Source organism: Lissotriton vulgaris, chromosome 1_1 (genome assembly GCF_964263255.1).
Source record: "Lissotriton vulgaris chromosome 1_1, aLisVul1.2, whole genome shotgun sequence".
Lineage (NCBI taxonomy): Eukaryota > Metazoa > Chordata > Amphibia > Caudata > Salamandridae > Lissotriton > Lissotriton vulgaris.
Window position 1 is genome coordinate 2066412447 of NC_141685.1, and position 26386 is coordinate 2066438832.

General features: G+C 42.6%; 1 protein-coding gene across 1 annotated transcript in view; it reads right to left on the bottom strand.

Moving 5' to 3' along the window:
* The window catches only part of PIK3C2G (phosphatidylinositol-4-phosphate 3-kinase catalytic subunit type 2 gamma), a 1914223-nt gene that overhangs the window by 125088 nt on the left and 1762749 nt on the right, over positions 1 to 26386 (bottom strand). Inside the window, exon 29 of the mRNA XM_086920790.1 lies at positions 14443 to 14551. Within this exon, the coding sequence (XP_086776916.1) occupies positions 14443 to 14551 (109 nt within the window). The remainder of the gene's footprint in view (positions 1 to 14442; positions 14552 to 26386) is intronic.

Here is a 26386-nt window from a genome sequence, read left to right on the forward strand (position 1 = left end):
GAGCGAATGTATTATAGTATTAAATATAGATGGAGCGAATAATAGCTTGTTTTTAGCTTCACATAATACATATTTAGTATGTGACAGTAATGGATATAATCAATTACCAGTTGGTTGGTCAGGAGTATGTTATGTATCTTTTCTATTACCACCTGTTTTCTTGACACCTGCATCATATTATCGAGATTTTAAACTGTATCAGAATGTTTCATTGAACAGGAACAACAGAACTATAAGCACTGATGAAGTGGATCAAACAGACCCTAGTCTACCGCAATATGTTGATTTTAATTTGGGATTGTTTTCTTTTGTGGGCGCTGCTCTGAACAGCAGAAAAGTAAGAAGGTAAACCAGAGTGGTAGAAGCTGTCACTAATCAGACTGTAAGCATGGGCGAAAAATCCGTTTCGCTCGCGGATTTTGCGGATTTTCGGTAAATTCGCAATCCGCGAGATTTGCGAATCTCCTGCAAAATCCGCAAATCCGCGAGCAGCGGATTTTGCTCGCACTGTTCGCACTGTTCGCGTGAGTTCGCGCCCCGCGAATAAGTGCAAAATTGCTGAAATACGATCTTAGCAAAACTGAAACTACTTACCAGGTTCAAAAGTTCAGGCTCATCATTAGTAGCCATTTCCTGCAGTGCTTCCTGAGGGGCCCCTCCAGAGTTCAGTTGCCAGTTGAAACTATTATGTGACCCTGCTCTGAACCTCAGAATAGTTACACATATGCCACAAAGGTCCTGAATTACAGCTAAGGGAGACAAGCAGGAGCCAGGCTGGAAGTTCAAATCCATTAATCAGCCCCTAATTCATTATTGTCAGTTGGGGCAGGGCAGGTGTTGTAACTAATTTTGCAACAATGAAAGCACTTAGCAAGTGCAAAAGATCACTAATCAGGAAGCACTAAGGAAGCAGGTGCCAGCTAAAAAAATATTCTGTGACACATTAATCAGCCCCAAATTAATTCAGGTCACTTGAGGCAGGGAAGGTGTGCTTGCGTTGCCACAATAATGTACACTGACTGGACAACCAGAGGGTGCTGTGATGAAACAGAGGGTGGCATGGGTGGGCCAGAGGGTGGCATGAGTAGTCAGAGAGTGGCAGTGGTGACAGAGAGTGGCAGTGATGAAGAAGAGTGTCCCAAACAGGCTGGACACGTAGAAACAACAAGTTCGCGAAACTTGCGACCCGACAGGTAAGTTCGCAATTTGCGACATTGTACAAAACCCTCGCGAACTGGCAGAAACCCGCGCAAACACAAAAAAAAAATCTGCAAATTCGCGGATTTTGCGGATTGCGAGTTCGCAAATCCGCAAAATTCGCGAACGCGAGATTTGCAAAATTCGCCCATGCTTATCAGACTGTAATAGCACTATTAAATATTACTGAAGCGATACAAGTTGCAAGAATTGTAGCATTACAAAATCGGATGGTACTTGATGTGATGCTAGCAGATCGAGGAGGAGCATGTAAAATTATCGGAAGCAGCTGTTGCGTTTATATACCTGACAACTCGCCTTCAGTGTATGATGCAATTTTTAAATTACATAAGATAGCTACAGAATTTCACGCAAAGAATGATACTTGGTCCTTTTCTGGATGGTTTTTGGCTCTAGTCACTGCTTGGGGTTGGAAACTATTGACTGTTCTACGTATCGCAATTGCAGTGATTTTTACCTGTTGTATGTGTATTTATTGAGGCCCGATGATATGCTCCATGTGTATTACTACTTGTATGCCAACTAAAGAGAATATCGTGAAGATGAAAGCACAACACATATTAGATAAGAAAGTAGCTGATATGATGCGAATAGATATACAAGATGAGTATTTAGATTATCCTAGAAAGGCAAATGTCTTCAGCTAATGCTGAAAGGGTCGTCTGAAGTAATTTGACAGCGACTAGATTAAGCATTAGCAGAAGACATCTTAGTTTTAGCTGTTAACTTGACATTTAGCGGACTCCATTTTGTATTCCGGGTAGCCATTTTGTTTGCTGCACGCTGCCTTGTGTCGACCATGTGCTTTGTCCTATCTTCCTGTCCACGGTGCTTCAAATCTGCCCGGCAACAAGTTATATTTAGCATCCCCCGCTTCTGCACATATCCTGAGGAGTCCACATCTGTTTGTGATAAGCTCCACAAAGGAGCTCTTGTGTATTAGTCTCCAAACCTATAGCTCCTCCCACTGTTCGATTGTGCCTCTCGATATTACTTTATATGTACATAAACTGTGCTCTTGTATTTGTACTGCCTTCTTTTGAGCCCCTATGTGGGTATAAATAAACCACGCTTTCTTAGTTCGGTGTGCTACTTCTTGCAATGCCGAAGGGTGCTGTTTGAATCGTAGTACAACCTCATGAGGTCTAATAAACATTACTTTTTGTATTCTAGTTTCCGTGCCAACTTCTTCCTAATGGTCTGAGGACTTGTGCTGAAAAGGGGGAACCCCTTGCACTAGCGGGTCTAGCTGAGACCCTCTACATCATGAGGTCACAGTTTGAGTGGTCTCTCATGGGTGGCATACTACATGGCACAGCCCATGGGAGATCCCTGGTGTACGTATGCCCTGGGTACCTTAGTACCATATACTAGGGACTTACATGGATACATAAGTAGCAAATTGTGGAGGTACCAAAGTGCTTGACATAATAACATTTAGGGAGGAAGTACAGTAGCTGGAGTTCTGATTAGCAGGATCCCATCCAGACTAGTCAAAACATTTACTGACACCAGCAAAAAGTGGGGGTAACCATGAAAGCTGATCCTACTTCCCACACACTGTAATTTCAAATTTGGAGGAGCAGTACTAGAAATTGGTGGGCTCCAGCTCCATCATACTTGAAGTTCTGCAACTCTATTTAGAGTCAGGAAAAGTGCTGAGTTCACACAGATGAGACATGCATGGCTTTGCTACCATAAACTTTTGAACTGGTAGCCTGTCTGCCATAGGGTCACCCAGTCAGCATGGATCTCACTGAGCTCTATTCAGAACGAAGTGGCCATTTCCAATCCAAGGACCACCTTGCAAGGCATCGTCATGAAAGGTAGGAAAAAAGCACAAATGCCATCATGAAGCTCCCTGCACACTCAAGGCTGCTGTTTTCGTGTTTTTTTTAAATTCCTCCTTTGTGAATTTACTTTAAAAAAATAAATCGTCGACCTTTTGACCTTCAATAGGATTGACTGAACTCTTTTTGTCATATGACTAAAATTCTTTACAATAAGGCTTTGGTTTTCTTAAAAAGAATTAATATTCCATAGATTCAATTGAAAACAGCTCCTAAATACAAATAGAGACTATCATTTATTGCCTATTTCAATTGCTTTTTTTGACAAAAAGGTTGTTTATTGTTTGTGTGTTGGATGGATGCAGAATGAATGTTTGAGAGGATGTGTGTAAATTGTAAAATTGTAAATATGTAAAAATATTTTTTGTGTTGTTATGTCTAACGTTTGAAAAGTTTATACATGCACAATCTATTTGTGAAATTATTTACTAAAGTAAAAGTTTAACTGAAGAAAATAAATTAAAAATTCTGACTTATGACGTAATTTGGACCGTTATGTTTTGTTCATAAGGTGACCATAACCATCCCTTGTTAAGGGTATCCAGTACTGGCCTTTGTTTTGTTCATTGATAGGGTCACCCAGTCAGCATGGATCTCACTGAGCTCTATTCAGAACGAAGTGGCCATTTCCAATCCAAGGACCACCTTGCAAGGCATCGTCATGAAAGGTAGGAAAAAAGCACAAATGCCATCATGAAGCTCCCTGCACACTCAAGGCTGCTGTTTTCGTGTTTTTTTTAAATTCCTCCTTTGTGAATTTACTTTAAAAAAATAAATGCAGAGAGAGGCATTGAACAAATCAGAATGCATCCACCTGCCCTTTTCTCCAGAGAAAAGTTGTTTTATTTATTTAGTTTAGTGAACATGTGAAGAATTTGACCACAATGACAAAATGTGGCAGGAATTTCACATAGAAATCCAAAAGCACTACAAAGGACATGACTTCTTTGTTCGTGGGGAAAGGAGCCTCTTTTATTACCTTAACCAACACTGCCCTGAGACTCACACCTACTGCACTAATGACAGGGCCTAAATATTCTAACTTTTCATGCCTAAAAACACATTTGTTACATCTCAATCATAAAATACTCACTCTCAGCCTTTCCAAGACAACAAATACAATGGTAGTCTTCTTAGTTCTTCTCAACCACAAGGGCCATCATCCTGTAAGATCAATGTACCCTCCAAATCTCCCACAATTTTCTCCATTACCCCTTGAACAGAGGCCGCAGAAGAGACCATCAGGTGTGAAAAATGCTGTTACATTGCACAATGAGGGTGAAAGAGTCAGTTGGTGTTTTGCCAATGGAGGTCTAATCAGCTGAATATGTTTAACTTAAATATTAGATAATTGGTTCTGGGTAGTGGAAGACCATCTATCCAAATAAACTGGTTGAGCGCATTGAGGCCAATACAAACTGTCAATACTGTTTTATTTTTCTAGCTACAACAAGGGAAATGCAAATGAAACTATCTACTGAATTTAGTGGTACATTTGTCAACTTGGGCTTAACCGTTGCATAGCCATCCATAAGTTTAATTTCTAACACAAAATACTTTAGGAAGCCTTCATCATCCTTACAATTATCTTGGCACCCCTCATTAAGGTTGGTGAGATCATCCAAAACATCTGTAACAACTCTTTCATTCACCATTGCACAAGGCACATCTACAATAACTTGACTGCAGGCCTCCATACTATGTCTCCCAATTTCTTTGCACAGCTCACAGAAAAAAAATAACTGGTTGTTTTTGCTGGGAAGTAGCACAATGCCCTACGAACCGTACTGTATCCATCTCAGTAATACAACACCTTTGAAATTCTAAGGCAGCATAAGGCATATAATAAGATAATTTTTTGACCCCTGGAAAGATTCAGTCTTGATAGCAGGTTTCTATCTTTCCAATGCCTCAGGAAGTACCAAGAGTGATGATAGTAAACCTGGTTTGGGAGTCCAATAGCAGATTCAGTGAGATTCCTCCTAAAGTGATAGAAGCTAAAGGATTTCTTGGAACTTCGCAATCCACGTGTGTTTATTCACAATACAAAACTCTTGACACTACATTATGAAACTTGTTCATATTGTCATCAACACCACGAGCTCAAACATTTTATCCATGCAAATTTAGAAAATTACACCAAAGTTCCACTGAGATTGAAAACCTTTATTGCGGCCAGAAAAAACATTGGAAGATCCCAAAACGTGTGTAGATCTACAGTGATAACAGCTTAGAGCACTAGTTTACAAGGAAAATGGCCCAAATTACTTCTCGTGATCGAAGTTTCCTTTGGAAGGAACAGAGCTGTTTTTGATTGCATAGTCAGGTTTCTTGGAAACATTTTTCATCATGTTCATGTATTCTTGTCATGATTAAATTGTACTGGCAGCATCGATGGCTTAAGCCAAAGAAAGTTTCTTAAATGAGAGTAATTTCTCCTATATTACTTTACTATGACATTTTTCTAAACTGGTGTGGTGTCCGTTTTTAGTGTTTCCTCTGTGTTACTGTTTGTTATATGTATAAGTAGTTTACACATTGTCTCTGAGATAAGCATGTCTGCTTGTGCCAAGAAACCAAGGGGGTGAGCTGGGGCTATCTAGGTATGACTCCCTTATCCTGACTGGAAGGAAGGTTCCCTACTTGGGCCGGTGCATACCACTGCCAACTACAGACCCTCATTTCTAACAGATATTATAATTTATAAACCACGTCCAATGCCCTAAGAAAGCTCAAAGTCAAAAAATGAACAAGGCTGAAAGATACACTTCCCATAGAATGATGTTGATGTTGATGTACTGAACATGGATACACTAGCACTGAGAAAAGAAGAAACTAGACTCCTTCTCCTACCTGGCCGCCAAGAGCTGGAACGGCCTCCCTCATCACCTTCGAACCTATCCCATTCTGCGAGAATTCAGGCAAAGGTCTGAAAACCTGGCTGCCTGCCTAACTACACCCAGCAGCAGAAATCTCCAGCGCCTGGATATCATCACCGGCTTATATGCAGCGCTTTACAAATCCTGTTTGATTGATAGACTGAAAAGGCTTACGAACCAATAAATCAGCACTCAAACCTCTCTTTCCATCATGCTATGAGTCTGTTTCAGGATAGTGTTCAGATTACACAGGCATTTTCTATATGTGGTGTAGGGATACTCACAAAGGTGTTGTGGTCTCTATGTGTTTGAATGTTATGCTTTTTGAAAGTTAATGCTAGCAATCATTCATTCTTCTAATGCCTGTATTTTTTAAAGGCACGTAATAGGGATGATTTTGTCAATTTGGTCCTGCAGAAAATGTTGGCAGTCCATGTCAAATTGTTTTTCTTTTTTTTTTGATTTGACAGTGTACCCATTGCTTACTCAATTAATAGAGAGATCTAATGCAGTAAAGCATTTATAAGCTAAAGATACAGGGCCAACCTTGATTTATTTTGTACAAACCTGCAGACTCCATTTATTCTAACAAACATAAAGTGGTACACAATGGCCTGCCATGAAGGTTTTGTCCCATTCATTTGATTTACGCTGCAATATTGGAGAACTCGGCTATTCTCGCGCATTTAACCGGTAATTTACGGTTTCCCAGTGTTTCACCCAGAGCTGGCCTCACACCGCAGAAACGCATGTGCAATCATCTGCTCGGAAAACCGAAAAGTAACAGTCTCGGCACGTTAATCTGTCAAGTAGATGTCTTACATTTTAGGTGCAATAGTTTGGAAAAAAGCTTGTCGCATCATTGAACTCTTCTGTGAACAGAAGTAGGTGAAGGTTTCAGAGGCGTAAAGTTCGTGTTGCCTGGATCATGCTTGGCAATGGCAACACTAGGTTTTAGTGAACACAAATGATGTAAGAAAATGAACACATTTGTATGAGGTGGCAGTGGAAAAATGGTTAGGCATACTGTAAGAATTTCCAAATGGCCATAGATTGTACATACATTGTATTCTCACCCGAAACCTGTGTTAAGTAGTGACAGATCCTGTGTAACATGATTTAATTCATCTATTTATTTTATGACACGTTATCATTTAAACAATGCTCCAGAGTAACTGCGATACAGCAGCCTTTTTTTCACTTGGTCACTAGTCTTAGAATATACAACCACTGATATACAAGATAAACAAAACTATTTGGGTAGTTTGAAAGCTGACCTCTCACGTTTACCTTCAGGCAGTGTCTGGGAGATGAGGGAGTAAGAACAAACGTGGACATTCTGTAGACTAATGGCAATTTTAACAGGGATATTTCAAACTATAACTCATTCAAATTACAAAACTGCAAAATTTAAAAACATTTTTAGTTTTATGTCTGATTCATTTCTATTAGGGCACATTTACCTTCGTCTTTATGTTTGTTCTATCTATCTTGATTTTGCAGTACATCTCTTTCTGGCACTGTGAACTTGTTTGATTTGATATTCAAGTGCCATCTTTCTTGCATTGGTATGACCCCACTTTTTTCTGACTACTTATTTGCTTTGACTGAGTAAGCCCTGGGCTCCTGCCAACCAGGTACCCAGGGTCTGTGTTCCTTCCCTAAAAACTGTGTTGAAACAAAACCCTATTGGCATCTCTGGCCACCTATCAGCCCCTAGTAAATGGTACCCAGGGCATGGTGACCAGAGAAGGCCCCTAAGGGCTGCAGCACTTATTGTGCCACCCTTAGGGGCCCTGTACCTTGGTACCCACACACTGCCTTTGCATGGTGATTGCCTAGGTACAGAACTAAACAAAGACTCGACATGGCACACATCCCTGTGTGCCATGCCCACAAACCCACTGCCCTGGCGTACATCAGTCACCTCTCTAGCTGGGTGCCCTATGCCAGTGGTGTGGGCACAGGTGCACGAGCACTGTGCCCCTACAGTACCCAGGGCCATTTCTGGGCACTGTAAGTTCAGTGATGCCATTAAGAGTATGCTGGGAAGTTGTCATTATGAACTCCACAGCACCATAATGGCTACGCTGAAGATTGACAAGTTTGGTATCAAACTTCTCAGCACATTTAACCCACACTGATGCCAGTGTGAGATTTAATGTAAGATGCAACAGAAGGCATCTTAGGGATGCCCCCTGAAAACCTAACTTACAATCCACGTCTGGCTGAGTGTCTGCAGAAGCTGCCACACAGCAGACATGTTTATGGACCCCTGGGTAGGAGAGCCCCCGCTCTCCTAGGCCTGCAACAATGCACATCCTGGGCAAGGTGCTAGGTCTCCTCCCCCAGGATGGGCAGGGGGAAGCAACCAGCCCACACCCGTCCTGACCCCCACTCTGGCGGGAAGACTGGCGGGAAAAACTACGTCAGGAAGGGGGGTGTGCCAGCCTGTGCCAACCCCACCCCTCAGGTGAGGGAGACGAGGTGGAGCAAGACCCCGGGCTCCGGCCATCTTGAAGATGGGGAGCCTTGCCCAATCACAGTTAGGCTCCTGCCCCTCCTCCCACAGGAGAGGAGCAGGATAGGGGGTGTACTCACCCCAGGGCAGGGACCCATTGGTCTCTGACCTTGCCCTACCAGTAACGCCCCTAAATTCAGTATTTAGGGGCTCCCTGAACCTTCCTTCCTTAGATTCTGATAAACAAAGAAGAAAGAAGATCAAGAAGAAGAAGACCCGCCGTGCCGCTGCTAACAACAGGACAACAACAACTGACTTGGCCCCAGCCCTACCAGCCTGTTGATCCTGGAACCTGCTCCTGCTAATCCCCGGTGACTCCTGCGGACAGCAATCTTGGGACACCCAGAGGACCTGCCTGCCTTGAGTATTTTGAAGATTGGGACTCCGTTCAGCAGAGGCTCTGCTGCAACAACCACCCTGGTGCCAGCCAGGAAGCTCCGGACCAGCGCACTCTGCATCCGCCGAGCCCGGGCCGTGCTCAACCAAACCAAGACCATGAGGACATCCCCCCGGCGACTGGGACCCAAAGTCCAGTGCCCAAAGAGCCTCCTCAACAAACCAGACGACGCCTGCAGACTCAGAATCAGGGGCCACCCCAACTGCGACCAGCTGAGGGTAAGCTTTTCCGACACCCAAAGACACACCTGCACCCGGCGCCCTGCAGCTCCCTGTGCCTCCCTTTGGGGTACCTACCTGTGCTCCAAGACCCCAAATTACCTCTCGAAGTGCTGGTCACCCCTGGAAAGTCTCAGTCCCCAAGCCTGCATCCTTTGTTCCCTTTTGACCTTTCCCGTTGGATAACATTGAGTGCCCGACGGCTCAAGAGCACCCTGCACCCAGCCGCCCAAATGCCGCTGGCTGTGCCACCCTTGTCCTATCCTGGTCCCCCCCTTGCCCTGAGCAAGTGACCAGGAGCCCAGCTCCTACAGCCGCGTGGTCTGCTAGTCAGCAGCCACCAACCGAAGGGCCCCTTTCCCGCATTGGATATCATTGGGCCTACCTACCTCTGCACCCGGCCGGCCCTGTGCTGCTGGGATTGAACTAACTATACTTACCTGACCCTAGTAACGCGATCGTACTTTACCTGCAACCTGAATTTTCTCCCATTGAATAACATTGTCAGATTTCCATTGAAAAGTTTTTAAGTGTGAACTTTTAAAACAGCTTTATATTCATGAAAATTCACTACAGTAACTAAAACGTTTTTGCTAATCTGGTTTCAGCTTAGACCCTAGGACTGAACCTAGGATCTAGTCCTGGAGCTACTAAAGTAGTCTGTGTAGTAATCAACTGTACTTACTTGTGGGAAATCCCATTTAGCCCAATGCTGTACTGTGTTTTAGGATTGTGTTGCTTACTACCAAAACTGTATTAATTGTGTGCACAAACGTTATTGCTCCTTTGCAAAGTAATTACATGAGATTACTCATAACGAGAAAAGTATATTTTTATAACTGTTGGTTCTAAAAATAAAACAACTATATCTGTGAATATAAAAACTATTTGCGTGGAGTTCATTCCTTGAGTGCGTGAAACCTTTTAATGACTGAGTGTGTACAACAAATGCTTCACACTGTCCTCTGGTACTGCCTTACTGCTCGACCAAGCTACCACTTTGGAGAGTAAAGTCAGTTCTGACTTTAACCTCTGTTATACCTCTGGGGTTGGTGGACTCTATACACACTGTACTTCATTCTAGTCCAGTAAATATAGAGCCACTTTCTCACAATAATTTATTGCAGCAGCTCCAATTCTTCTTGCATTCCAGCCAGAGCCTGACTAGTCTGAGGTTAGGTCAGCTCTCCCAATGTCAAGACTGGTGCAAACTGGCGCTTGACCGGCTACGACAGCAAGGATTGGCACTATCAGTTGGGGTCTTTCTCTTTACACTGTTTCCCACTAAAAATGCCCTAGAGGAGAGCTGAGTCTTGATTGAGAGCCTACTAGGAGCACTAGTCTCGAGGAGCTCTTCATTGTGCTACAATGTCCTTGTAGCCAATGGGCTTGGGAGCTATTCTGGTTCGGATTCGAGGTTAGTTGCAGGAGCTTCTCTTCTCATTTGCCATCACTGCATTTGTTTAGCAGCAGTCTCTATTATTGACTTCAATTCTGACCAGTTAGTAAGTAATTAAAGGGCTCGCAAAATAGTTCTTGTGGAACAGTGGGTAGGAATGGGGGTTTGGCAGGAGTTTGAGGTGAATGTTGCATTTGAAACTGGCATTAGAAATAAGATCACCATTCCATTTGAGCCAGTAGAGATGCTGCACAATAACACTAGGTAGCAGGGCGCTTGGCATACCTGATATGGAAAATCATTGTGTTTAGCATAACAGTCTGCTGCAAATTTGGCCCAGGAAAAATCGCATTTACTTTAACGTATCCTCACTTAATTTCCAGTGTTTCGTGTTAAGGTTGTTATGCAAATTACTTCATGAGGCCATGTCACATAGTTAAAACGGTATACACCTGTTACAACGCAACTTTTACAACTACCTACTGTTATAACGCAACTTTTACAACGCATACCATTACAACGCATTGCGCTGGGGGGCGCTCTAGGATAGGGAATAAGTATAATTTACTATCCACCACCTTCCCTAGTGTCCACGGGGACTGGAGTTAGAATAGTAAATTATACTTACCACTATCCAGCACCTCAAAGCGCTATGCGTTGTAATGGTATGGGTTGTAATGGTCGCGTTGTAACAGTAGGTAGTCGTAATGGTATGCGTTGTAACATGGTACATCCAGTTAAAACTTTTAACAGGTAAAGCTCCTATCACAGTAGCAGACGAAGAATGCAAATGAGCCTAGCACGAATGACTGTTGTTCATGTCACATGTGATTTTGCAGTATTATTTAATGCAAAATGTGGCCACACGCCTATTTGAATGTTCGGATACATATCACGCTAAAACTTTGCACAAAAAGGCAAAAACTGATGTAAGAAATCTGGTTATTAGTTGCAAAGGATATGGGTCCTTCACAAGCCATAAAGCCACAATGTCCCTTAATGGAATGCAAGTACCTCATTGTAGCACTTGACCCTCCGAGGGGAGCGAGGTAGAGCTGTCCAAGTCTACTTAGGGGAGCTGGGGTGGGCTGCACTCCAGTCCACAGGAACCCAAAAAACAATACTCAATAATTCATTGCCCAGCCAGTAATTCTACTTGTAAATATGCAAAGTGATTTGTATGTACACAGCACTCAATACTATGCGCATTCATTTACAAATGTATACAAAAGGCCGGAGCTCTAATAGATTTTATAAGACCTGTGAGAGACGTCATTTTAATCATGTTCTGTCAGTATTTAAGGTTAAAATCCCCCCTACATTAAATTATGCTGCAGAAGTCTTGGATAAGAATTACTGGCTCTCTTTTGATAAGGCTGAAGGCCGGTTTTTCCGTCAAATTTGTAGTTTAAATTCCTTGGCTGCCCCACATGTTCTTCGTCTGGAATTTCATTCAGTTTCTTCTTATATTTTGTCCCTGGCAGCGGTTCTGAGGGGGGGGGGGGACTCCCTTTTTTGGGGGGATGAGGGCACCCTAAGGGCCGCCTTGAAGTTGGAAATATTCGTAAAATTAAAAGATAAATCAGCTTTTTTTAGATCATTTGCCAACGCAAACTATTTATTTGGGCTTAATTTAAACTGTGATTTACCCATGCCAAAGCCTGTATTGAAGTAATTTCTAAAGAAGTCAATAAGCACGATTAGTACGGCAAGAGATATGGCTTTAAGTCATCCCAAAGCCCGTAATGGGGTGATCTGTGCGAGTGCGATGGGGAGCAGACCTCAGTCCTATCTCTCATGGAACATTCCACACGGAATTAGAAGGCTAATACTACTTTTAAGAACTAACTTGCTGCCCTTGAGAGAAGTAACAAGCACTTGGGAAAAAATTCCCAGAGAAGAGAGAATCTGTGAACTTTGTTGTTCCCAAATACAGGATCTTAATCATGTGTTATTTGTGTGCCCAGAACTTCTAAGGGCAAGGCGAATGTTTTTGAGACCCTTATTTATTAAATGTAATATTTGTTCTGCTCAGGAGGCACGATCTTTTGTGCTGTCCCCTCCAAATGAAATGACTTGTTATAGAATATTTCATTTTTTTAAAACATTTCTGGATATTTATTAAGAATTGTATTTGTTATAAAGTATGTCGTTTTTATTGTATTGGTGTATTTTTGTGGACCTCAGTTGGAGTTCCGTAACAAATAAACTAATTGAATATTGAATACATTGCATATAGAAATACCTATGTGACACTCTCCTAAAAGTGCACATTCGGTTCAGCCCTGATCCCCAAAGATGCAATACCCTCCACAAGAGCTACACGCAATATATGGGGTTGTAGTTACCAAAAAGGATGGATTACTGGCCATGACAGGGGGTGTCAACTCAATAATAAAAGAGGAAATACGTCATGCTGAATCATACATCAAAGAAACACCATTAAAACCAGGATGATGCTATCTAAGAATGACATTCATTAATACATGGAATTAAATAATGTTCATTTCCATCAGTCAATTAGGGCCACATTGTAGCTGGACGTTCTTGCATAATGTTTCCTCCAGCTCATATTGGATTGGATACATGAGGTAAGAGGATGTTTACTCCTGGTACCAAGCTTATAATTTAGGCAAGCCACTTACTATACAGTCTTGTCTTGAGTTACATGCATATACAGGTTTATTATGGCACAGAGTAAAGGAATGAAGTATGATCCGAGAGGCAGGAACTCCCTTCTAGGACAGACTTTGTGACACGACAGTCTGAAAATCTAGTATAATACACCCAGAAGAGGTCTAACGAAAATCACAATAATTATTTAATAGAGCTGGTGATAACAGGATGAATCGTCCAATCACCACCAAGTTCAACTTATACAAAGTGAAGTCATTACTTCTAAATTGGAGAGGGCGCCAATACCCCCACGTTTTTGTGACAAATCTAACTGTATTTCTAACAAAGTCATTTGAACATAGTTTTCCTTATTTAGCATCAGAAAGAAACCGTGAATTTTATCAAATGTGCTTCACCAGCATTCTGAACAATTTGTTTGTGTACCATCATGTTGGTGGCTCCTGACAATGGGGATAATGAGAAAATCATGCATCTTGGATACTCAGCTTTTACACTGGAAAGTGTGTTATTGTAGGGAAGTTCAAACTGCAGTAATCACTAAGTCTTGCCGTCAAGATTGTGATTATTAAACCCTTTGAAATGTGATTCTAGGGCTTTATTTGTGCTTTCGACCTGACTAATTGAGAATAAAAAGCAGATGGAAAATTTCCCACCTTGGTCAATATCGAACTCCAAAATTTCTAAACCCTCAGTTTCTCTTCCCTTGTCTTGGGTGAAGGTATTGACAGAACATAGTAGTTGATGAAAATATTTAAATTAGTCTTTAACTTTGCTTTAGCACGGCTGTGCCATTACATCCACTGATACCATGCAAATAATAGTATTTATGCAACATTTCTCTCACGTTCACTGATGCTGGTGAACAAAAATGGAATATCTTCATATTTAAGTTTAAGAACCATCACCATAAACGAGGGTTTGCTGCTATATTAAATTATGTGCATTTGAAGCTTAGTATTATGTGCCTCTCTTCTTTTTGTATTAGAACATCATCACCACATAATATCAAGAATGTTTGAAGGTTTTCACTGCATGTAACCAAAACTGTTGGCATGCAATTTAACTTCGATGTTTTCATTTCAGTTTGTATACATAATAATGCAGAGTAGAACTGCAGCAGAAAATTTGTGTTAAGAATGTATGTGTAAAATTATTAATTCTTCCACTAAAATGATGGCTGCTGTGTAATGACCGTATACGTTTTAATTGAAAACCTACTTGTAGCAGCTAGATTTAAAATGTAACAGGTCAGCTCATAAACAATGTCTACTTTCCATGTGCAGGTGCATTGATAAAACAACATTTAAAATATATTTTACATACGTGAGCAAGTTCATAGGAGCCGCTAAAAATCTGTGAAAGATAGCCATTCAGATCCTGCATTCTTTTGCAGTCTAAATCTGTAGAACTGATATTTGGTCCACTTGGATACCTGAAACACAAAAATAGAACAGGTTGGAGGACAAGACAATACAAGGTAGCTGTGAAAGGAAACGGACCCAGTGAACGCCAGATATGCCCAACACATCAACAAATATGCCAAGATTCCAGGAGTCAGTATAACTCTGGCAGAATTTCAAAAGTCCTAGTGCTGGCACGAATTGTAGTTCATTGTGAAAATGTGAGGAGCGTTTCAGACAAATGCAGATCAATTTTCTCCAAACGGACTGGTTTACTCTAACAAAACGCTGGTCAGTCTGTTTCAGTGGTTATTATTATTCTACATTAAAAATTATTTGCTCTAAAAATCGCATTTTAGAGGGGACTGAACACTCTCTTTAAGAATTTCTCCGCTGTGAACAAACGATGTAGCATATTTTCATCATATGGTTTACGAACATTTTTCCATTTATTAGCACCGTCACCATACAAACAATTTCTAAATTACAGAGGGACTCTTTCTATCATGAAATATAGGGCAACACATTCTCCAAGCAGGTTCTGGGCTTCACTAAATGGGATCACTTTTGAGATCCGACAGTTGAGTAAACATTTGCCTGTACTATAATACATGTTAGACCTTTTAATTCAAGAACGGTAAAGTGTTTATTTTTTGTGTACAATTTAAAGTATTCTTACATTGTAACACATTCTAAAAGGAAATGACAAAGGTCATGCTTCTCTTACGAGAAGCCATTGCCAAATAATATTTAAAATACACAGGAGTTTGCCTTTTTCTTGTGTGAATTATTTCAAACTGTTGAAACGGTTTTGTTTCTGTGTTCACTTCCTCCTAGGAGAGCGTCCCTTTTGTGCCTTCCTCCCTCTTGGGTGAATGTTATTGCTGTTTGAGACTCATTCCCACTCTGTGTCCCTCCACCCTGTATGTCCATGCAATGTAAGTGGTTTTCGCTGTTGTTGCAATTGGGTTCCACCTATACAGTACACCTGTATTTTTATTTTTTTTGTTTATTTTGGATGACCCGACTTTGGACTTTTGCTGTGGGCTAGTCTCACTACAGATGTTTCACCCATGGGACGCACATAGCAAATAAACTGCATGTGTTTACTGCCAGTGCCCACCTTTTAAGATAAGGCCGTTGGGACGCAGCCAAGGTAATGGGGCGTGCACTCATGCTACTATCACTAGCACGACAAACACAATAAAAGCAGCCCTGCTTAACTGCAGATCTCTTCGAAAACACCGCATAGAAATTTTTCATTTACTCGAAGATAATGACATCAACATCTTGTTTCTCACGGAAACATGGCTGGACGAATACTCAGACCCTGATATCATTCAGGCCCTACCTCCTGGATACTCCCTCTCCAGACTGGATAGGAACGATGGTAGAGGTGGTGGCATTGCCATTGCTATTAAATCCCCTCTAGAATGCACCCTCTCTCCTATCTCGGTCGACCATAGTGAAGCGGGCTCTTTTACCATCAATACTGGACCCAACCACTCTATTTCAGGTATCCTTGTGTACCGTCCCCCTGGAAGGCTCTATGATTTCACTCCCACTCTCATGGAAGCCGCGACCCATCTAGCACTTAGGAAAACACGAGTATTAGTGCTAGGAGACTTAAATATCCATTTGATGATCCCCTCGATAAGGAGGCGACAGACATCAAGTCTGAGTTACTCTCCCTACAACTGGAACTAAAAAATAAAGATCCGTCACACCAACTAGGACATTTATTGGACCCAATATTTGGGAATTGGAAGGGAGTGCAGACCCTACCTCCCCAGCCAGTACCATGGTCTGATCATTTCATTATCCCCATACAATTCCAACTTGATAGGACTGAGCATCACAATCAAAGCTCACAGCGATATAAACGCAGGAAATGGAAACATTTCTCGACAGACTCCTTCATAAAAATTGTTCAGGATGAAGGACCTCCTAAAGGATCCGACTGTGAGACAGCTTACGAACACTTTCAAAACTGCATCACTAAGGCTCTCGACATCACTGCTCCGATTCGCATTATAACCAACGCCATAAGAACCAAAAAAACGGCCCCCTGGTTCAGTCAGGAGCTCCAGATCCTTTAAAAACTGCTTGTAAAAAGCTCGAAAGAGAATGGCGTAGCAAATTCTGCCCTGAAATCAAAGCCCAGTACAAAGCAGCGCAAAAAGAGTATAAAAAAAAGATACGCTTGTCCAAGGCATCTCACTATAACATCCGGATCCTGGAAGCTGAAAACTCCTCTAAGGAGCTCTTTCAGATTTACAAGGAAATCTCAATAATCGATTCCAACTCCACCTCCGAAAATGACTCAGTGGAAACCTGCAATAAAATTGCTAAGTATTTCTCAGGAAAAATCACTAACATATATGCAAACTTATCTAGCAATATAAAACCTGGTATTGAATTCATAGAGAATGAAGACCATATACGCGCACAATCCTGTTTAAGTGTATTCTCTGTTCCTCCCGCTGAAACACTGGCAAAAATGTGCAAGAGCATCAAATCTGGCTCTCCACGAGATCCTGCGCCACCTAAAATCTTGGCCGCGACTATCTCGGTGTTAGAGCCCCATTTCAGACATATGCTTCAAATATCCTTTTCCACAGCATGTTTACCCACAGAATGGAAACAAGCCATAGTGCTCCCTATCAAAAAAAAGCCTAATATTTGTCAGGAAATACTAGAGAACCTACGCCTAATCTCCCTGCTACCCTATCTAGCAAAACTAGCAGAGAAAGTAGCCAATGTCCAACTTATGGCCCATCTCGAAGCCCAGAATGCTTTTCATATATCGCAGTCGGGTTTCAGATCGAGCTTCTCTACTGAGACAGCTCTCCTGAGAGCGACTGAAACTCTGCGGGAAGGAGCAGATGAGGGCAAGACCATGGCTCTCATAATGCTGGACCTCAGTGCCGCGTTTGACACTGTAGCACATTCCATCTTGCTACAGTGTCTAAACAGAGCGGGGGTCACCAAAGAGGCGCTTGGATGGCTGAAGGCCTTTCTTACCAACAGGAGTTTTCAGGTCCAGAGAGGGATATTTCTCTCAGACAGCCTGCGGCTGGAACAGGGGGTACCTCAGGGCTCTGCCCTGAGTCCCACCCTGTTTAACCTATACAGGGCTCCGTTGGCTGAGGTGGTACAATCGTTCGGCGTAGAGCTTGTCTCCTACGCCGACGATACTCAACTCTTGATCTCCCTGTCCCAAGCCCCCTCCTCCGAGGCCGACAATTTTAAATCCTGCATGTGCAAGCTTGCTGCTTGGATGACTGAACACTGCCTCAAATTAAATGGTACTAAAACGGAGGTACTTATCATAGGAGGAAAAGACACAAAGTGGACTAAGGACTGGTGGCCCACCTGTCTGGGACCCTTACCCACTCCCAATCAGGAAGCTAAGAACTTGGGTGTCTGGATAGACAACAAGCTCTCCTTTGACAGTCATGTCAAAAAAACAGTTGGTAAGTGCTTTGGAGTCATGAAAACTCTCAAGCGCACCCTGGACTTGCTCCCTTTGAACTCCAGGCGCACCATGACTCAGGCACTTATCACCTCCCGAATAGATTATGGAAACGTCCTGCTGCTGGGCACGTCTGAAAAAAACATCAGAAGATTACAAGTCCTACAAAACTCAGCAGCCCGCTTAGTGCTAAGACTTCCCCGCAGAGCTCCTTCCAGACCTTCCCTGGCCACCCTCCACTGGCTACCTATTAGCAAGAGGATACTATTCAAAGCACTCCTCTGGTGCCACAGGATCATTCACCAAAAAGCCCCCTCCTACCTGTCCGATCTGGCGTTATTGTATGAGCCCAATAGAACTCTCAGATCAAAGGGAATGGGCTTGCTTAAAACAGCGCTCCCAAAAAGAGCGAGAATGGGAGGAAAGTCCTTTCGCACTATTGCAGCCAAGAAGTGGAACACCCTCCCCACGAACATCAGGCAAGAAATAAATGAGGCATCTTTCAGAAAACTGCTGAAAACCTATCTATTCACTCTATAGGTGTCTGTATCTCTGTCTCCCCCTCCTAAAACTCTCTCTCCACAGCGCGGGGACACGCCGGGAGGCGTCACCAGGCGCTTTACAAGCCCCTTTAATAAATAAATACATAATTGGCTGGTTTCACATGAATAAAATCAATAGAAATGTGCACACATGCTGGCTGCTCTCGTGAGACTACCACCATCTGAAGCCCGGTAACTGTGCACAGGTAGCCTGGTGCAGAAGGTACTCAGCAGGACTAAATACTGACGTGGGGTAGGCCTTATAATATTAGTGCATACTAATAGGGAAAGTCAGTGTGTCTGCAGTGACCATTATTATACACATGGAGAAAACCGCTTAGAGTGCAGTTTCACTTTCCTTTGGCCTACAAAGTCCAGAGACATATCAAAATGGGATGGAACGTGTTGGGAGAAACCAAATCTGAGAGTGCCAAGAAGATATCTGTACAACCTATTGGTCCTCCAGGATTATCAAATTTCTCTGGCTCAGCTCAGTATCAGAGTCCAGGACTTTTTCACCTTGCTCTGCCAAGTTATATACATTTCTCTCCAGCAGTAGAATCAAAGACCACCCCACACAAAAGGGAGCAATTAACAGTACTTTACTCAGATCTTGAGGAGGAAAGGGTTGGAGATGAAGGATCTGCATCAATCAATTAGCTGGTACACTGTGCCAGGAATGGATCAGCCCAAGCACACAAAGGAGGGAGCCTAGACCTCTGCAGCCAACACAGGCTCCACTTTGAAGTTTTGGTGGAGAAGGCCCTGGCAGTGTTGTCAGCAAGGGGCAGAGTTGAGACCCCCAGAGATAATGTGACCAGTGACTCCTAGTTGATGCCATTTTGAAATGTTCCGGCATGCTGTGCAGGGGGAATGACACAGGCGACAAGGTGATGTGCCACCCAGGAATTGGCCAGGGATGCCTGGCTTCTAGAACTTTCCACCCCCACTTAAAAAGTCTTGTACACGGGGGAGAGTCTCTCTTGCTTGGTTATGTTTATGTTTTTTTCCTGATGGACCCAGGGACTGCAACAGCCATAGATAACTGAATGGAGGAACTCCTGAGGCTTGCCCACTTACCAGCTAGAGGAAAGCTGGCACAGGGACCGAGTAGAACCAGCTGTCTGTAGAATGATTATCACAGGTAAGGAGGTCTGCTCCTGGTGGCTAGAGCTTGATACCAGGAGTAAAGAAAAGCCCTGCTTAGTCCAAGTCGGCCCAACAGGGCCCAAGTTAAGGTCTTTTTTAAGGTTGGTGACCTTCAACCTTTTTTTCAGCAAATGGAGCACATGGGACTCTGCCACATTTTCAAAAAATACTCCTTGAGTGGGCTGGGTCCGGACACAGGATTAATTCATTTATTTGTCCCCAGGAGTGGGCGTGTGTGGAGTACACTCCCCTGATATTTAATCACCCCTGGGACTGTCGTAAGGAAACTGATGTGGTTTCAATAACACCTAATAAAGAGCAAAGGGGCCTTGGAACCAATGTCCTGGCCCTCAACCAGTCAGGAAGCTGGGGGAGCGATGTTCTACTCCCCCCACTGGTGGTGGGCCTGTCCCTGGATCCCCGTACCCGTGCCTGGGGAAGGCAGGGTGGTCACTACCATCTGCACACACCCTGCACACACCCTACTAGCACACAGCATACAAAAGAGAAACAGCTGCCAGATTTCACAGCAGCAAGAGTGGGGTCCCTGTGCCACCTCCAAGCGGAAGGCACCTCCTGCCCTGGCAAGCGGCAAGCAAAAATTAAAGAAGACGCGTAGACTCCCAGCACAGCGGGAGATATACGGTTAAAATATTTACTGCTTCCTCGGAGAAGCACCAAATAATGTCTCAGGCGAGGTTCATCCAAATATTTCTTTAATTCTTGTGATGGCCACAGGAGAACAGGGCAACCACCAAAAAACATATGAAGTGCTGACGGGGGGGCTGTAAAACTTACAACAGCCTACCAATAAGTCATTTGTAAAAAGGAACTGACCCTATGCTTGCAGGATTAACCCCTTGGACGCTCATGACGATCTCAGCTCGTCATGAGCCACAGTGCTCGTGTGCTCATGACGAGTTCATCATGACCTTTGGAACCCTTGCACGCTTGGCTAATTCCCCTGCTGTGTGAGCGTTCTCAAGAAACGGGTGTGGTCATGACAAGCTCAGCTCGTCATGAGCACATGAGCATTGGGGGCGCTGTGCGCGCTCTCCTCCCCCCAGCACAGCAGGGGAATGAGCCCTGCATGCAAGGGGTTAAGAAACCCATGATTCTCTGGGATTTCCTCCAAATGTTTTAACACCTTCACTGCTACAGTAATTCCCCTCCTGTGCTGCAGGTCCTTGAACCCTATTATTCATGACGAGCTGAGCTCGTCATGAGCAGGGAAGGGGTTAAACAATCCGAAGGTTGGAGTTTTTGCTGTACAGCTGGGTGTGAAGCACCTTCTAGGGACTTGATCTATGGTTGGATATAATGTGGCCAGAAAGTGTATAAAGAAAATCCATGGAATGCCTTCTAGGGGTTTGGTCTATGTTTGCAGTATATGTGATCAAAAAGTGATGGGCTCTAGGGGTTGTTTTTCTGATTCCATTTTACATGGCTGCAAAGTATATAGAAAATAACACAGAAACATGTAATGGTACATTTTAAAACGTTTTATGAATATAATGTTGACAGAGATTACTGATCAAAGTTGATGTGCTTTATTAACATTAATAAGTGCATTTCCACATGGTTATTAGTGAATAATGCGTTAATAGTACAAAATAGTGGTGTTTTAACATGTGATTTGTTGTCTGGTAATGTGATGGCTATATAGGGGTCAAATATAATTTCACAATGTCATTTATGATATTTTCAAGTTGCCGGATGTATATATTTGCAAATTAATGCTTAGTATGTAATAGTGTGTGTGTGTGTAACAAGTCTACAATTCTTTTTTCTAAAGAAAAAGCACTGACGTTTATCGATGGTTATTATTTTGTGCCAGAGAGCAGTGATTACTAGCTCAGACCACCACACTGAGCAGGCCGTGGACTGCTTTGCTTCACTACCCTAAGAAAGTCAAGCACTACCATTAGTCACGGCCGGCATTGCTCGCAGGTGGTGGGGTGTTCGCGCACGCTGGGGGGGATTCGCTTGGGGGCTGTTGGCTGGGGATCGCAGGTAAATAAAATAAAAAATTAAACCCACAATGGACAAAGGAAACATAAAATGGTAATAACCTTAAGTTACTACCATTTTAAGTTTTGTCTTTCTCGCACTGCGAGAAAGCAGTAGGGCGACGCTACTCCACCCTAGTGGAGGAGCTGCCCATGACTACAATGGGGTGCTTGGTTCCCAGCAGGGAGAAACTGTGGACCTATTACTTGTGAAGGCCTAACCTCCTGCCCAATTTCCTACAGCTGCTCCTACCTCCGGTGCCAATCCAATGTCGGTGGCGTTCTTTGAGGTAGTGCCAGTCTTACAAGAATGTTCATCTGTGTGTCCAGAATGCAAGCAAGTCTAAACTATCTGTTGATTTGCTCCTTTCTGGAAAATTGCAGATGCAATCCAGTAGCAGACATTGATTTAAATTGGAAAACACATGTACATAGAAGACCTATAAGTTAAAAACGCACACAGGTGGGTGCAGAGTAAATTTAGAGTAACTGTTTTCCACAATGATCAGAACATAGTTTTATTTCATTTCTCTTTTTATGCACTTTTTCCGGAACAGTGTCCATGTTCTACTGAGAGGCTGTGCTGCCAACCGGGCAGCAAGTGTGTGGCTGTATTAAATGTAATTACTCTTTCAGGACCAAGTAAAGAAACTTTAATAATGGAAGAAAACCTATAAGAGGTGCAGGAAAAGGAAAATAATGAGCACAGGAGTTTCCCATTGTATACCGGAAGAAGCATAGATAAATGTGTTAGGTTTCTCCTATGTGATTAATATTAATCTGTTTTTTTGTTGTAAGTTGTAGCTTGCTGAATAGTTGTACAATATAGGTTACAGAAAGTGTATTGTTTCTGGACTAAAAGGCAATATATATTGTGCTGTTACTAGTGGTATAATGTGAGTAAGTAATAGCAAAATTTTGACAAATTAAATGAAAGAGGGAAATAATAGAATAAATATATGTAATAGCAATATTATGTGTTTAGAGGAGTTCTGACAACCTTTGGGCCCGGTGCCACTGCACCTGCTGCACCATTCAAATCATGCCTCTGGTGCATGCAAGATAGCTGCGTTTGTGACTTCCAGTTTAGGAGTAAAATACAGCAATATTTGGTGTTTAGAGGAGTTCTGATTACTTTTGGCCCCAGTGCCCCTGCACCTGCAGCACCATTCTAATCAAGCCCCTTTTAACTGCAGGATAACTGAAATTCTGTCTTTCTGTATGGTAGCAAAATATAGCAATATTAGGTGGTTAGAGGAGTTCTAACACCTTTTGAGCCCAGTGTCACTGCACCTGCAGCACCATTCAAATCATGACCAGTTGTCTGCAAGGTAACTGCACTTGTGACTGCCTATTTAGTAGTAAGATATAGCAATATTGGGTGTTTAGTGGGGGCCTTGAGCTTTTCGTCCTGGTGCTACTGCACCTGCTGCACCATTTAAATCATGACACTATTGCCTGTCACTTGTGACTACCTTGTTTAGTAGTAACATTTTGCAAGAATCTGTCTTTAGTGGGGTTGCTAGAGCTTTTGGCCACAGTGCCACTGCATCTGCTGCAGCATTCAAATCTAGTCCCTTTTAACTGCAAGGTGACTGCAATTGTGACTGCCTGTTTAGGACTAAAATATAGCAATAATAGGTGTTTAGTGGGGTGCCTGGAGCTTTCGGTCCCGGAGCCACAGCATCTACTGTACTATTGAAATCATGAACCTAGTCCTTGCTAGATAACTGCACTCATTGCTGCCTGTTTAGTTGTAAATTATAGAAATATTAGGTTTAGAAGAGATCTGACAACTTTTGGAGCTGGTGCCACTGTGCCTGCTGCACCATTGACTGCAAGATAACTGCTCATGTAACTGCCTGTTTAGTAGTAAAATATATAACTATTTGGTGGTTTGTGGAGTTATGACAACTTTTGGCTCTGGTGCCACTGCACCTGATGCACCATTTAAATCACACCCCTTTCCCCTGCAAGGTAACTACAATTGTGACTGCATGTTTAGTAGTAAAATATAGAAATATTAGATGCTCAGAGAAGTGCATACTGACTGCCTGTGTATTAGTTAAATATAGCAATTGTATGTGTTTAGTGGGGGCCTAAAGTTTTTGGTTCTGTTGCTTCTGCACCTGCTGCACCATTCAAATCATGACCCCAATGCCTGCAAGATGAATGCACTTGCGACTGTCTTATTTAGTAGTAACATTTAGCAATAATTTAGGTTTAGTGGGGTTCCAAGAGCTTTTGATCCCAGTCGCACTGCAGCTGCGGCACCATTCAAATCAGTTCCCTTTTAACTGTACGGTAACTGCAATTATGATTGCTTGTTTAGAAATAAAATGTAGAAATATTAGGTGTTTAGTGGGGTGCCAGGAGTTTTTGGTCCTGGTGCCACTGCTCCTGCTGTGTGATTAAAAACATGACCCTAGTGCTTGGTAGATAACTGCACCTATGACTGCCTGTTAAGTTGTAAACTATAGGAATATTAGGTGTTTAGAGGAGTTCTTACTATTTTTGGGCCCAGTGCCACTGCACCTGCTGCACCATTCAAATAATGGCCCTGTTGTCTGCAAGATAACTGCACTTGTGACTGCCTGTTTAGTTGTAAACTATATCAATATTTGGTGTTTACTGGAGCTATGACAACTTTTAATCCCTGTGCCACTGCACTTGTTGCACTATTGAAATTATGACCCTTGCATTTGCTAGATAACCACACTTGACTGCCTGTTTAGATACAAAATATAGCAATATTAGGTTTTTAGGGGAGTACTGACAATTGTTGGGCCTGGTACTACTGCACCTGCTGCACCATTCAAATCACGACCCTGTTGCCTGCAAGATAACTGCACCTGACACTGCCTGTTTAGTAGTAAAATGTAGCGAATTTAGGTGTTTAGTGGGGGGTACTTTTAGTCCCGGTGTCACTACACCTGCTGCTCCCTTGAAATCATAACACTGTTGCCTGTACGGTAACTGCACTAGTGACTGCTGGTTTAATTAAAAATGTTAGCAATAATCTAGGTTTAGAGTGGTCCCTAGAGCTTTTGGCCCTGGTACCACTGAACCTGCTGCGCCATTTAAATCAAGTACCTTGTAACTGCAATTGTGACTGCCTGTGTAGTAGTTAAATATAGCAATATTATGTGTTTAGAGGAGTTCTGAAAACGTTTGGGCCTGGTGCTACTGCATCTGCTGCACCATTCAAACCATGACCCTGCTGTCTGCAAGGTAACTGCCTGTTTAGTAGTAAAAATATAGCATAGCTCTTGTATATTACCTTTATTTTTAACGTGCAATTTTTATTGCAACAATTATAATGACCAAATAGAAAAAATTGAAAAAATCAATTAGATAATGCCTACAAAGTGCAAAGAAAAGTACTGAAGCATGAATAGGAAATGCCACAAATATTCTCAGGCTAAAGCATCTGCTTTACGCAACTAAGTAATAAAAAGCAAGTATTCCAGCATACTGAAGCTGTCTGCCTTTTCCGTGGGAAGAGATCTTATCTTGACAGTGAATAGGGCTTAAACAGTGTGAGTAGATTTAATAGAAGCGTTGTAATGCGTGCAGCCAGGGCAATTTAACATGAAAAAAGTTCCCCACAAAAATGAAGGAACACAGTAAATCAGTGATGATGCAAACTGATTAGAGCCCCCTTTCAAGATATACGAAATACTAGAGATTGCACAAGCACAGAGCAAGCGCTGTGCAGTAGAAACCTAAGAATGGGGCGAATAAAGACAAATGGAGTGCAGATAAGACACTCAGGACGTGCCCAAGGCAGCAAAGCATATGGAAATAGAACCTTAAGCATTAAAAAACAGTGGGAAAACTGCAACGTAAATAAAAAAAAAGAATAACTGCTAAATATAAAACAAATACCAAATATACAAATGGGAAGGTGAAGCTAACTCACTCACGTGAAGATACTGAAATGTATTCCTATATTAACGAAGAAACACACTCCATCAAACGTCATGTGTAGCATGCCAAACTGTAAAGGGCATAAACACATAGGTAAAGTTTTGTGACTGAATGAAGCCATAAGGACAGAGAACATAGATGTCTCCAGGCACAAGATTATATAAAGAAGGCTGACTGTTGCTTCATCATAAAACTGCCATCTTTAACCAAGTAAACCAGAAGTTTTTAACTGAGAAACACAGGAGTCATAATAGAATATCAAAATAACTCTCTGGGAAATTGGCGCCAAGCCAGCTGGATAGGCTTTGAGAGAATAAGAATTTCTGCAGCACACAAACAGTAATAAAGTGAAGACACAACACAATTCTAATCCCAAACAAATTTAGAAGAATAGAGTACATTTCATTCACTAAAATGACACCAACATTAACAAAATCTAGTTAGTAGAAAATATTGTTTTGAAAGTTGCTCAAAGAAGCATAAAATGACAGGTGATGTTATCTGGTCACACTAATACTGTGGAAAGTCACAAGTTCAGGCCGATTGCTATGGAGCGTGGGCCAGTTACAGAGATATGGTTAGTCCAGCTGAAGAGTTACCTTCTCCAGTAAGGTATGAATGGAAAGGGGCGACCACTCGGTCCCCCCGAACGTATGGCGGAGTGCCTCGATCCCCCCGGGAAGCCATTTTGTGGCGGGAGGCGCGTCTCGGCTGGTATGCCCGAAGCGGCGTAGCCGGGGCGCGCTTTTTCCCGCTCTAGAG